General features: G+C 45.1%; 1 protein-coding gene across 5 annotated transcripts in view; it reads right to left on the reverse strand.

Moving 5' to 3' along the window:
- ANKRD17 (ankyrin repeat domain 17) overlaps positions 1-14405 on the reverse strand; it is a 67690-nt gene that overhangs the window by 13002 nt on the left and 40283 nt on the right. For 2 of the 5 annotated variants that reach the window (XM_041459585.1, XM_041459588.1), the window contains exons 8-18: positions 12887-13124; positions 12525-12716; positions 12052-12161; positions 11820-11907; positions 11155-11282; positions 10751-10894; positions 10089-10191; positions 7810-8565; positions 2391-2539; positions 1104-1215; positions 814-959 (exon numbers count right to left, since the gene is read on the reverse strand). In XM_041459585.1, coding sequence (XP_041315519.1) covers positions 814-959; positions 1104-1215; positions 2391-2539; positions 7810-8565; positions 10089-10191; positions 10751-10894; positions 11155-11282; positions 11820-11907; positions 12052-12161; positions 12525-12716; positions 12887-13124 — 2166 coding nt within the window. The remainder of the gene's footprint in view (positions 1-813; positions 960-1103; positions 1216-2390; positions 2540-7809; positions 8566-10088; positions 10192-10750; positions 10895-11154; positions 11283-11819; positions 11908-12051; positions 12162-12524; positions 12717-12886; positions 13125-14405) is intronic. The other 3 variants (XM_041459586.1, XM_041459590.1, XM_041459589.1) reach the window with 3 other exon arrangements.

The raw sequence follows: 14405 nt of genomic DNA on the forward strand, positions 1-14405 counted from the left end.
CTTTAAAGCCTGCCAGACCCAGAGATTCAGTTTCAATATGGTGTACAGAGTACTGCTGCTTTTTGTCCTCTCCTGCAGAGAGGAAACTTGACCAGAAACTGAACTGTCCAGCAACTTAAAATCACAGTATACACTAAGGTGAAAACCTGTGGTGTCCCTTCCAGTGCAGTGTTAAATTTGCTTCACTTTGAGGTTTGAGCATTAAAAAAGTTTAGCTCAGACCTGCACAATTCTCAATCAGAATGTTTTCCCATGAAACCACAGAACAAACATACTGTCAAAGCCAAAATTTGGGCAGGAGGGTGTGTCACATTTAAGCATTAAAAAATTTAGCTCAATTCTCAATCAGAATGTTTTCCCAGGAAACCACAGAACAAACATACTGTCAAACCCAAAATTTGGGCAGGAGGGTGTTCTGACATCACCTCTGCTGCCCAAAGCCCAGCTTTTTCCCATTTTTTCCCCCAAAAACTATGCTAAGGCTCATATATGGAACCCATCTGTGTCTAAATCCTGATTCGCAGCACGAATTCTCGTGACAGCATAATTAGTGAATGCTGGTAGAAGTCCCATAATGGGGCACTAACCACTGCAGTCATGAGGATACCTGCACAGCACCAGTCCAGTTATCCAAAGAGAACAATCAGTCTATATGAGACATGTGGTAATGTGTAAATTGGAAAATGTGAAGCTCTTTGCATGTTTTTTAAACACACATCCCGCGTGACTGTAACTTTTCTGGAAGATTCTTGTAGCATACTGACACAATATGTCATTCACACACTGCTTCTCAAGATTTAAGGTTTACTTCACCTCTTGCCTCCCTCCTGAACAAGCCAAAGACAAGGGAGTGTCCTTGGTTCTCTCAGACTGGGCTTCAATATCAGCTCCATTATCCAGTAAGATTTCCACAACACCCACATGGCCGGCTGTAGCAGCCAAAATAAGCGGAGTAAACCCTGCAACAGAACACAAGACACGAGTTACAGCACCAGGAGAGCAAGCCTGAAGGTTTCACGTGAAGTCTAGGCTTACTGGGCACTCATTTAGGGGACACACAGGCAGAGCAGACAGGGTTCACACTGCCACGGTGAGATACCCACCTTTCTTGTCCCTGTGCTCAATGTTAGCTCCTCTCTCCAGCAGGGTTTGTACCAGTTCTTCATGGCCACCAGCACAAGCCAGTGTCAAGGCTGTGTCATGGTTACTCTCAGTCTAAACCAAACAGACATACACACAAGATAAATACTTGCTTTTTCAAGTACAGCCCCTCTTATAGCCAAAACATAAGTGTACCCATGCCAAAGGAAAAAGCTTCTATAAGCTAAGGGCATGTTTATGGATGCCCCTTGACAGTTGTGTGCAAGCTCATGACAGGATTCTACCCCTCAAGGCAGCTCTGCTGGGAGGTTTAAGAAGAAATCCTGACAAGAACTGAGATTCTTCAAGAACTGAGCTTTCCTATGTGCTCTGCTAACCAGATTAACTTCTTTACCACTGCTTGACTGTGACCCTTAGATGGTGTAATGAACGTAAGAATTCTCTCTTTAATTCTCTGCACTCCAGTTTTTATCATAGCAGAATCCAAGCCAAGTGCCACAAGCAACTAAACAGCAAGGGCTGATTTTCCAGAGGCTTCTCTGCTCTTCTCCACGATGATCTCATGCCTTTCCTTCACCCCATGCTGCCCAATCTTAGTCATGTTATGTATAGCCCAGAGCTGTGCATAGATATATGCCATTTTAGTATGTGTATGCTTTTTGCTGATGGCCAGCTAGCTCCAAGTCAACATAAAGCTGCCCTTTTAACAATCATTTTCATACAGAAAACCCTTTCCCCTAGTGGAAATGAGAGCTTGAATAAAAAAAGAAAAACAATCACAGCAACTATTAGTTTCAAGACTTTCATACATCCACCATCTCTGGCCAGTAACTTGGCGAGAGCTTGAATTATTTCCTCTTGCTAAAAAAAAAAATCACAGCAATTATTAGTTTCAAGACTTTCATACATCCACCATCTCTGGCCAGTAACTTGGAAGCACAACTGAAAACTCAATGTGCAATGTTTTAAGGCTTATTTTTGTCTTAGGATACCAGGCCAGAAAACATTTCATTTCTGTCAGTAGGCAACTCTGCTGTTCCTCACAATCCCAGTGACAACAAAGGAATAAGAACTACAAGTGTTTAGTCATTCAGAGACCTTTTTTTTGTTAGGCAAGAGCACAGAGCAAAGTGGGTTGCGACTCTCGGGGGCGCCGCTCTGGCTTTCTGAAAGCAGCAAATCCAGTCCCCAGACCCCAATCCATTACACAGCAGAGCTGTCTGCCACCACTGAATTATTCAGGATGCAGGAAAACCAGCTGTGTGCATCTGTGAGAGCGGCAGGCTCACCTGGGCATCGATGTCTATAGCAGGGTAGATGGGCAGCATGGCTGAAGGAGAAATGATGGGACTCGGAGTCGGCGTCTGAGGTTGGGACACTGAGGTGGCAATGCTGTGGGTAGGAGTGTTTGACATTGCAGATGCTCTTCCACTCACTGCTGTTGGACAGAAGAACCACACTTAGTTACAGCAAAACACTTCCCAAGCGTAACGCGACAATAAAGGGACAGCGGGATTAATTCCCACCGACAGATGGAACTCCTTAAAAGCTGTTGTTTTCCACAAATATATGTATTCCACACTCTGAGCCCAACCTTTGATCCTTTAGCTCTTAGATTTTCAACTATGAAAAAGGTTTACTGCATTCAATCAAAGAAAGAGTTAAGTATCAGATTGACACGTTTTTCGAAAGCCCACCATGAGATTTTAGTTGATTTTGTTTGGTTGGTTTTTTTTAACCCAAAGATCTTTCCTACAACAAATCAGCCATTATTCGGACCTGGAGCTCCGTACCTTTGGAAGCAGGGCTGCAGAACAAGTCCAACCAATGGGGAATCTAAGCAATTTTTCTTAAAACAGTTTAAATGCTTTCATGTAGAAGTCTGCCCAGCCTTCACCCCCACCCCCCAAAAACATAACAAAAAAGCAACAGGGATGCCCACACGGCAGAATTTGCCGAAACCAGAGAAGTGGAAGCTTTGTAACAGCAGGTTGCAGAGAGTTTGGTCAAGGTGTCAGGTGAGCAAAGGTAACACCACTGACAGTGATGACAGTGCATGGACACGACACAGATAGCACCGACTGCCACGCTCCCTCAAGTTCATTCTGCACATGGCATGCTCAGGAGCACACAGCAAACCTGAGTCTAAAGCAGCTGCTGGGGAAAACACCCATTTTGCTACTTTTCCTCAGAAGAACTCACTGGGTTTTTTCCCTGTCACTTCTCCGGTGTTTGTCCAGCTGCTTCTCAGGTGTAACAGGAAAGGAGAAGGTGAAGCACCACACGCTTCTGCCCAGCTGACAAAAGCACTTCAAACTGCAAAATGGAACAGTTTCCCAAGTGATGCCACAACACCTGATCCTAACAGGCCCAGCTGTGTGCTCCCACCTCTGCAAGGCAGCTGTATTTTACATCCATAACTGATTTGATTTCTGCACTTCCTACACAAAATCCCAGCAAAGAAGCTAATAAATGGCACCAGGAGAAGGAAAGAACCCTCAGCTTCTAAGTCAGAATTCAGAACTCACAACTCCCTTGATCTAGATCTCAGAGTGCCTTTTGAAAAGTCATCTCACAAATCACACTAGGTATTGATTAAAATTAACATACTGAAGATGTGCCAAAATATTTTGACATAAGGTCAAAAATTGCACACGTTTTAAACAGTTTCTAAGAATTCCTGCTCAAGTCCCAAAAAGGAGACTGGGAATCATCTTCTCTATTACAGGAGACATTAGGAAATTCTCAGGCTAAAAAAAAAAAATCAAGTTAGTTAAGAAGGTCTCAGTTCAGGCAAAGTCTACTTTTTACATTTGTAGTGAGGGGAGGAAAAACCCAATCACTACCCCCCACCAAATACAAAACAAACAAACCCAAAAAAGAAAGACATGTGCCTGAGCAGTAATTCACAAATGTAGTTCACACACCTACAGCACAACCTGCTGGGACACAATATTCATTTTCATGGGTAATCACTTGGATTACATTTATTTCCACATCACCTGTGTGGAGTTCAAACTTCTAATGAACAGGCCAGGGGTGATGAACAGAATTTTTACAGCACCCAAACTAAAATATTCAAAGTTTTCAATAACCCAAAAGGTTTTCACTCCAGATAGCAGTCTGGAGCACTGAGAGGAGTAACTAGCTTGATTCTACATGCTAAACACACTGACAGTCAAATATTTATCTCTGCACTCTGCTCCTTGCCCTACTCTAATGGCCTAGAGACAACTGAACTCAATTCTGTACTTCACCAAACATCATTATTTCATGCCTGGGATACCCAAGTCTTCCAAGTTAGGTCACTATTGGAATATTTAGTATAGACATGACTTGGTACAGGACCATCTACACCTCAGTCAAGCTTCTTGGTCAGAAAACATCACCAAGCACCGTTTGACTAATCCAGTTCCAGTCCTGGACTTTTGCTGGGGTATCAGACAATCAGTTTTGTGCTTACTGACATTTGGAACAGACCTGCTCTTTATCTTGATTTCCTTCTGTCCATCCCTCAACTCTCTCTCAGCTTGAACGAAGAGAGGACACCCTCAGAGCAGCTACCTCCCCTCCCGTGCCCGCTGGCCTCAGCAGAGTGACGTGCCCTTGGCTTTCACCCTTGTAATCCCACTTCTCCTCGTGTGGCCATCACATGTCCCACAAGTGCTGTTTTGTGGGCACAGCATTGGCCTTATGCACTGATTCCTTGCCTCCTGTAATGTCAACAGTGGACAGATAAAAACTGTTCCACGTTACACAGCAATGAGGCAAGATGAGGGATGGAATAAAAAAACACTTTAGGAGAAACGTATGAGACGTCTCAGATTTTTCCAGCTGGTTCCAAGCCAGCTCTACAGGCCTGTTCCACATCAGTTCCTTCTCTGCCCCCAATTTCTCTGCAGTATCCTCAGTTATTACAAACCATGTTCGTGCCACACAGGATTAACATCACTCCAGAGCACTTGAGATGCAGAACATGCCTTGGACTGTAACAGTGCGAGTTACATTCTGAATTCCAACACAAACACTGGGCTGCTGCTGTGCAAGAAGGGCTCCATGGATGAAGCCTGAGGACCACTCACACCTGCAGTCTTGGTGGTTATTAGTTGTTCTGAATTCCAACACAAACAATGGGCTGCTTCCATGGATGAAGCCTGAGGACCACTCACACCTGCAGTCTTGGTGGTTATTAGTTAAGAGTGTGCAAGGAGCCTAAGGAAGGTCAGCCGCACGTGAAACCAGCTCCTGCTCAGGTCCCAGGTGGGACACAACCTGATTTTCCTGGGATGCTGGCACCCTACTGCTATTCTTTTCAGTACTGAGTCTCTGTGAAAAGCTTACAGCTTGCTTTCTGATGTGTTAATTTAGACAGCTGCATCTCCAACTGACTCAACCCACAAGGTAGCTTCCAGGAATGCATTTTATCAAGGGCTCCAAGATTCCTGAAGTTCTTTGAGAAGCTCTGTGACTGGACACAATCCTTGGAATAGTTCCTACTTTGTAAAAAGCTTGCTATTAAAAACAAGGTGGTTTTTCTCTTTAGATCTTTACCACGCCACTTAACAGATGCAATGTTTCCATATAAGCCTTACATAACTAATCCTAAAAAATCTTTCTTTTTACAAGCCTCACAGCAAGCACAGAACTTGCCCAACATCTGAAGCTCAAGAGCAAATCTTTCGCTTGTCCTCAATTCCAGCAGGATCATAAAGGAGCCCAAAGGAAGAAATTAAGTATTATTTACTACTTAGCCATTGTTTTCAACTAATTTAGCACCGAGATGCACATTAGATCAAGTTTGCACAGTCAAGGCGAAGCTTTGTTTCTGCAGCTGGTTCTGTAAACACAGCTCTGCAATGGAACTAAACTCAAGGCACCTCAGAAAGAAGAATCTACATCCGTAAGAATACTCTAGAATCTTCTCTTAAAGCAGTACACAGAGTTACTGACCAAATACTTAGTGGCTGCTTCAATGTTCTGTGTTACACTGAGCCCACCTCAGCTCCACATTAAACTGTGATTTGAGGCCTCACTACAGGCTAGCACTGAAGTTCTATCTATGCTCAAGCCTGTGACTGCTCTTGCTTAAAAGAACACCCCAAAACCAGGCACTTGACAGAAAATGAATTCAGACTTCCTTCTCAACTGCATGTGTGCACACACCTACTAACGAGTGGGGCTGAGCAGAACCAAAATATTCCCTTAAATTCACACTGGAAATACCTGACTGCCCCAAAAGGGACACACAGGCATTCAGCTATGCAGCAGGTGACCTGGAATCACACCTGCTCAGGATGTGACACGCAGCTAAACACATGTCCCAAGTGTCCTAACTCCAGGGTTAACTTGTACTTAAACACAACTCAAGTGCATTGCACAGATTCTTTCTAAGTTACCAACAACTGCAATCATCCCAGCTTTTAAATTCATCCTGTCCTGTACCCCAGCAGTTCCACGAGAGAAACTGTTACTGTTAGTTCATGATACATGTAGTTTTATCTACCTTTTCATGCATACATTTGTGGTTTTATCCGCTTCCAATCTTTACGTCTACGCTTCAATTCTAACACGAGATTTCCAGCAAAAAAGTTTCTGTCACCTTTAATGAAGCTTTGCTTGGACACAAGGTCACTCATCAGGTGTCTCACCTCAAAAGTGGTGTTCCAAGTGCTTTAAAAAATCACCACCTGGTAGTTTTAAGTGGTTCCCATACGTTCCACTGGCTCTGTGCTACTACTGTGCTCCAGCTCTGGCAGCACACGCAGGACAGCTCCGGGCTAACACCTTCCTGGAGACCTGCCTGCCTCTGGCACACATGGCTCATCCTAGCAGCTCTGCAAAGCAGGCTTGTTCAGACACACAGCATTCGTAAAAATGACAGTGCCTCAGCTTCACCGAGAGCATTTTGGTACTTTTTCATCAAGTGACCTTTTTTTAAGACTCTGTCCTACCAGTTCATCTATGTTCAGCTAAGGGGTATTTCAATGACTGCTTTAGCATGGAAAGGGTTCAGATGAAGCACAGCTGAGTGAGGTGTAAACTAAAACAGTGACAACTCTCATTTAAAACCTGCTTCGTTCTCCTCTATTTTCCTGCTTAAGGCCTTAGAGCATTCATGTCACTGGGCAAAGAATTCTCCACAGCGATGACAAGAATTTGGTAAGGCTAACCATGTTTTCTGCTGGCAGCCATTTTTATGAGGAGATGTTGCAGAAAGTCATAGGATTATCACCTTTTTCTTCCCAAGCAGAAATAAAAGCTCTCCTTCTGAAGACAAGCCCCCGGGCCCCTCACATTTCATAGGCCAGTTGTGGTGCTGCAGCTGCCCAGCCTACTGCAAGTCAGCTCTCAGCTAGCCCCAAGTACTACCCCGTGCCATCATGGTGCTACTCCTGAGCTACAATCAGGCCAAAACAGAACTACCACAGGAACTCTAATACACCCCTCCCCAAACTATGGCGAGTTAAAAATGCCACTCCACCATACCAACCTGACCAAGAGGCACCGCTCAGCTCACCCTGCGAACTGAAGAGTTAAAAGCTAGTTTTCCCAACTCCTCAAGACAGGGATCAGAGGACGAGTGGTGCTTGCTGTAGAGCTCATGGGAATACACAAACACACACACACACACACATATATAAAAAGAAGTGGACATTCCCTCAACTGGTCAAGCAAATATTATACCTGCTCATAACAACGTAAACCCACCTGCCATGATGTCATCCAGCGTGTCATTGAGCGTCTGAGCAGGGCTGGCTACCATTAACCCTTGCTGTGTTTCTGTCAGTATTCCTTGCCCCAGCCCTGCTAGTTGTGCTTGGCCCAGCACTGGCTGTCCAACTATAACACCTTGCAGTTCTGTAAGATTTGCGATGGACCCTGGAGGTAAGGAACCTGCTGCCAGAGGCAAAGCTTGTGGCATGGCCAGAGGCTGAACTGGTGCAAAACCCGTCTGCGCAGCAGCTTGCTGAGGGTCATCTTTGAGCAAGATGGGGTCCACTTGCTGCAATCGTGCATAGTCTCCCTCTGAGAGTTGTTCTCCTACCCCAACGGGAGTCAGTAGTCCCAGATGCTGGCAAGACTGTTGCTGCTGCTGCTGCTGGAGCTGAATTCTTTGCGCTTTTACCTCTAGATATTGCTTTTTTAGCTGCTGCTGAGTTTTCAGCTGTAACTCTCGCTCCACTTTCTGCAGTTCCTCCAAAATCTTTTGTTTCTTCTGAATTTGCTCCTCTCTCGTTTTGTTCAGCTCCTCAATCTTCTCTTTGGTGAGCTGGTCAGCGTGTGCCAATTCCAGGGACTGCAGCTGAGCGTTCTTCTCTATGGCTTCTTTTATCCTCTGCTCCAGCTCTGTCAACTTGCCCTGAGCCTCTTCTACAATGCTCTCTGGAGACTGATTGGTGATGTAACCCTGTACATCCTGGTTGTTTGTTGGCAAATGACTGCTGGACTTTTGTTTAGAAGCAGCTGTGTGAAAAAGAAACCCCCTCAGAACCAAAGGAAGTGCATACGAACGGCATCCTCATTACAGAGCTACTGCTGGGCCGCTGCGTGGCCGGCTACGCACCAGGGCACAGCACCCACAGGAGGCCAGCGTGTCCCCAGGGCCCTCCAAGGACACCTGCCAACTGGCACCCAGCAGCTGGATTGCAATTTAACAGGCCACACTAGTGCACATGCATCCCACATAGCCCTGAGCTACGGTGACAGGTCTACTCCAGCCATCGTTACGCTCCGGCCAAAGGAAGCGATTGTCTCGAGCCGCTGTTACCGAGTGCTGCTACAAGAAAACTGGGAACAAAAAGCAAGGATAGGCTGTCTCTTTACTTGGTGTTGGGCGTCTGGTGTGGTGTTGGGACATAAACATGTGCTTACAGCCCTGAAAGCGCAGCCCAAGGGACACAAAAACATCTCTAGGACTGGGACTAGGCCACCAGTTTTGCAACTGAACTGGTTCACTTGAACAAGCGCTACGCTCTCTACAACTAGGCATCCTTCCACTCCAGGTATCCAGCTTTGCTCAGGTGACAAGGAGTGCCAGAACCCAGGACAGTCACTCAGATTTAGCAGGACCTAACAGGGTGTCTTTAGCCACTAGGTTTTATCCGTAGCAGACACGATTTTGCCTGTGTCAAAGCTCAGCCCTCTGTCCAGGCAAGGCAAATGTTTCAGCCTTCCTGCAAGAACAAGCGATGGACTAATCCAACTGGTCTTTTATGCAGAAGTCCCCAGTAACACAGCTGACATGCTCTGCCATACCAGGTGGAGAAGCAACAATCGGTTAATTTTGAAGGGCGAAAGGCAAATCAAAACTCAGGATCTGAGGCAGTGGAGGTGCCCAGTTTCTTCCAGCCATCCTCGCTGTATCTCCAGAACAATACAAGTGTACACACAGGATTAATTTTAGGACATGCACGCCTGTATTTGCTACTGCTGATGCTTGATAAAAATTGGTTTTTGACGAGAATTCTTAAGTACAGAAAGCATTAAGTGTCAAAATGGCGAGAGCAATATAGATGCAAATTTAGCCCTAGGAGGACCTGAGCCACATCAGACTAAAGATTTTACTGCACAAGAAATTCCGCCTTCAATCCAATTAGTCAAACCCACCCCCAGACTACTACCCTAAGGAAACACAAGTTACCAAATCAACTATGATATGGTGATTAACATGGGTTTTGCAACTTCCATTATCCAATTTCTACAGACTTCTGGGTAACATTTTGCATTAGCTCACTGTGTCAGACTAGAGATTTTAACATATTTACTTAGGCAGATTTCTTGACGTTTTATGATTACAGGGTTAGATGACTGATACTTGGTGGATAAGCAAATCCTTAAAAAAATAATTAAATAAAAAAATCAGAATTGCAGTTTCCTTGACTGAATCCATAAACACTCTTCATAGGAACTACTCTGCTACAAGCGCAAGGCTCTATCTTCTGCCTAGGAAGGATATTTAGAAAATAAGCTGCAGAGCTACGACTGACCTTTATTTCTGATGGGAAGGGTTGTGGCGACATTAGCAGGGGGTTTGTCAGGCTCCTGGGGTGGGACGACCATGGGCAGCGCCTGCACTGGTACTCGAGGAGCCTAAAACGTCGGATACTAACAGATTACTTTTCTCATACTCTGTGCTAGTTATATTTCAATAGAAGGTAAACAAAATATGTTAGAAAAGTAGACTTTAATGGTGACTAAGAACATTCAATATGGTTTTTAATATGCTGAGTTCAGTAATTAACACCTGCAGATCATGTCATCTCTACATACTTTGCATTTTCAAGCTAAAAAAATTACTTGCTGAACTAAACTCTGCATGGTGCAGTGCTGTACTGTAGTACAGCAAACACAAGCCACAATGGGCCATAAATTCAATTCTGCAGTGTTTCACTTAAGCAGATCTTTGCACTTGCTGGTTTTGTCCACCCTCAGTGGTTTTTTCCAGCAATACTTAGAGAACAGTAAGAATGATGAGAGCACTACATCATCATGTTCAGAAGTCTTCCCCATTTCCATTACAGCTCTAAGTAACTTTGAGTGTGCTCACCTACAGTTTATGACATGACATGACTGACTCTCCTCTCACCTTTTAACTCTTGAGCAAGCAAGTGCCAAAAAGCCCCGCAGCTCAGGAGCCCTGCGATCTTACCCTGTTCAGGTCGTGGGATGGTGGGGTCAGCTGAGTGGCGTCGGGTGGAGGAGCAGAAAGCAAGTTGTTTGGGTAATCTAGAAGGTAACAAACCACGCTGGTGTGACCGCCTTTGGCTGCCTCGATGAGCATGGTCGATCCGTCCTGAGGGGGAAAGATCAGAGTTAGAAAAGAGCATCATGAAAACAGCACTGCAGCACTACCTATGTGACTGCCTTCTGCTCTAGCAAATCCTCCATCTCCACAAGGGCACATCTAAACTTAAGAGACCTGATGAAGTGTTTTCCAAAACAAATTAAATAAACAGTGCTTTAAAATTCTTTCCTCTTCCACGATCACAAAAGGAGAAAACCCAGCTGGGTATCCTCAGTTTTAGAGGAAAGTGAGGCAGCTGAGGGACAAACCTTGAGTCTGTGTGTGGGATCAGCACCATGAGCGAGCAGTAACTCCACCACTGCCAAGTGACCTCCGGCGCAGGCCAGCGACAACACTGTGTGATCGTTGTTCGCTGTGGTCCTGTTCACATTTGCTCCTGCACAAACACAAGGGCACACATCAGCTGAAACTGACTCAACAGGTGCACCTCTGTCAAATGTAACACAATTAATACTCTGCAATCCACACGGGGAAAACTCCATCCTGCCAGACTATGGCAGGGACAAGAAAAATTCATGAGAATCGGCCCAAGAGAGGGAAAACGGAAATTCCAGGATTGGATTGAAACATCAAGCAAGCTACAGTCAAAATGTGGAAACCAACAGGCACTTGTAGCTCAACTGCCGAAGACAGCGCTCCAAAGCTGCACCATGGGGCATGGAGACCCCAGGGATGCCTGCTACTGCTGCTTTTACTAGGAATTACAGACTGAAATACACTGCTTTTACAACTAGACGCAGTTCCACTAATCTCAGCAGAAACTACAGGTAATCATTACATGCCTAGTTGGAGAATCAATTGCCTACTTGAGCTAGGATATTTAAAACAAATGCAAGGAAGTTACTTGAAGTTCAGAACATGTCAGAGCTAGTGTATTTCTCATGTCAGGAAAACCAAACCATTCCACACTTACCTTTGCTAATCAAGAACTGAACAGTGCAAACATGACCTGCCCTGGCAGCTTTCATGAGAGGGGTTCTTCCTCCTTCTGATTCATGCTCCTAGAGCAGATAGAGAAAAGCTTACAATACACATTAAAGAACATGTGGATTTTCAGCAATGAACACAGAAACAAACAGGAAGAATAGAAGGTGTTGATAATTTAATATCCTACTGAGCTTTTTTAGAGAAGCTGAATGACTTACCAGATCTGCACCTGCCTGAAGTAAGACATCTGCTACATCGGTGTGGCCGTTTTCACAGGCGTACGTCAGCGCCGTGTCGCCTGTCGCTGTTGTTGCGTGCACATTAGCCCCTGAAACAGAAAGGGCAAAACCTTGTAAGCTTTATGATGGCCATTACAGAAAACATACAAGCCTCCACAGTCTTTACAGGATCAAACAGCAAATAAAAGTTCCCCCTTCCAATCCAGCATCTATTAAACTGATAACCTGATCGTACTCTAGGGAATAAAAACAAACTGCAAGTTAGCTCCAAACAAGTTTACATCAACTCTGTCTTCAAAAGCTAAATTAGAGTCCAGCCAGTAAATTACTTTGGGCTTCAAAGATCTTCACTTCAACTCCAAGAAGCTGCTAAAGAAAATGTAATGAATATCGGACAAAGTATTTTTCTTAGATTATGCCTGTACTAAAGTGTTAACAAAATGACTCCGTACCCGCAGCTAATAAATATTTAACCAGCTCCAAATGCCCCTCTTGAGCAGCTTCCATCAAAGGTGTGGAACAGCCGAGTTCTATGTCAGCTCCTGCTTTAATGAGGAAATCGGCCACCTCCAAAAACCCTCCGCAGCACGCCAGAGTTAATGCCGTTTCCTGCGTCTCCTCTGTCTGAGCGTTGATGTTTGCTCCTTCAAACAACACAAAACACCAGTTACAGCAGGCAGGACCAGCACACGAACCACTTCCACACGCACAAGGCATCTTATTACCGAAGAAAACAAAAACCACGGCAGCTTCCTTAGAGCTCCTTCCCCAGCACGTGCGAGCTGCAGCCCGCGCAAGGCCCCGCCGCAGTTACCTTGCCCGAGTAACAGTGCCACCATCTCCTCGTGGCCTTCCCGAGCTGCCTCCATCAGCGGCGTGTATCCCTCATCGTTGACCTCTTCCAAGTTAGCCCCACGCTCGATCAACAGAGCCGCCAGCTCCACGTGCCCGCCGCAGGCCGCCAGCGTCAGCGGGGACTCGAAGGAGTCCGCGGGCATGTTCACCTGGGCTCCGCTGTCCAGAAGTAACCTTGCCACTTCCACGTGACCATCCTGGAAAGGCAAAAATAAAACCAAGATCAGAACTGAACAAATGGAAAAAAGCTGCTTTTCTCCACGGCTTGGTCACAGACCCAAATTCTCTCAAAATACACAAAAAGCAATGAGGGAGTAAAAGGAGTCCAAAAATACAATGAGACTTGCCAAACAGTTTTTCTGAATACTTCCCTAAATATTTGGGTGAAGATCTCCTATACTGAACAGGCACCTGTAGAAATGCTGAGCACGTTTTACTGAATACCTGCTGTGAACCTCATATCAGACCTCTCCGTCAATGGTGTAAGCAACAAGCCAGACAACTTTGTATCAGACTCCAGTTCAGGTGTTTGGGATCAACTTACTTGGGGAGGGGGAACGCCAAAATAAATCCCAGAAAGTCAAGAGGGAGCTCACCACTATTTTAGAAGCTTGTCTCTTCCACAACAACAATAGAGAGATTCTTTTGCTTCCTCCCTTTCTTAAGAGGCAGCCATGCACTCTGACCTGTCTTGCCTTGTGGCTCCTGCAAAACTATTTCACTGCTAAATTTACCAGCAGAGTCAAGACTTACTTTCTCCTTCCAAGAGAAAAGCCAAAGTGAGACCACTTGTCAGGGGTTCCTTACACATCCCAGGAGCCACCCACAACAAACTTGGCTGACCATCTTGACTTTAGTAGGTATTCGAGACAGTGGATTACCATCTTTATTGCTGTAACTTGTCGAGCATTATATGCTAGTAGATTCTAGTTTAATTGTTGCAGGTGGAAAGTATCTTTACTTTTAAGTTTCCATTCTGAATGTGTTTTGACTAAACATGCCAATAAACTACTGATGTCTGCAGCATTTATCCATGTCCCTAATTCTCTTGCATGCAGGTGGCTGTAGAGCCCTGGCAGCCCCCGCTCACAGAAAAGATTGTAAGAACATCGTTGCTGGTTTTCTCCATGAGGAGATGGCCACCATTCCAACTTGGAGGAACCATAATCTGACAACCAAAACACCAGAGGGCTGCAGCAAATAAACAGCCACTCACCAGGAACACAAGGCATTCCCAAGGTTGTTACTGGAAGAGGTAAGCACACCTTGATCTCAGATTAATTCCAAAGAGGCAGCGAATTGCATCCACAGCCATCCTCGCCAAGCTGGAAACCACAACTCCAGAAAGCTCTTTTCCAGACAAAACACCAAACTGCATCTGACATTTTTCCGCTTCATTTTCTCAAGTGTCTCATACCTTATTCTGATATCCAGGGAGCAAAGCACAGCTTCCTCTTGGAAAAATATCTAGGACATTA

This window comes from Pyrgilauda ruficollis, unplaced genomic scaffold, assembly GCF_017590135.1.
Source record: "Pyrgilauda ruficollis isolate IOZ18807 unplaced genomic scaffold, ASM1759013v1 scaffold139, whole genome shotgun sequence".
Classification (NCBI taxonomy): domain Eukaryota; kingdom Metazoa; phylum Chordata; class Aves; order Passeriformes; family Passeridae; genus Pyrgilauda; species Pyrgilauda ruficollis.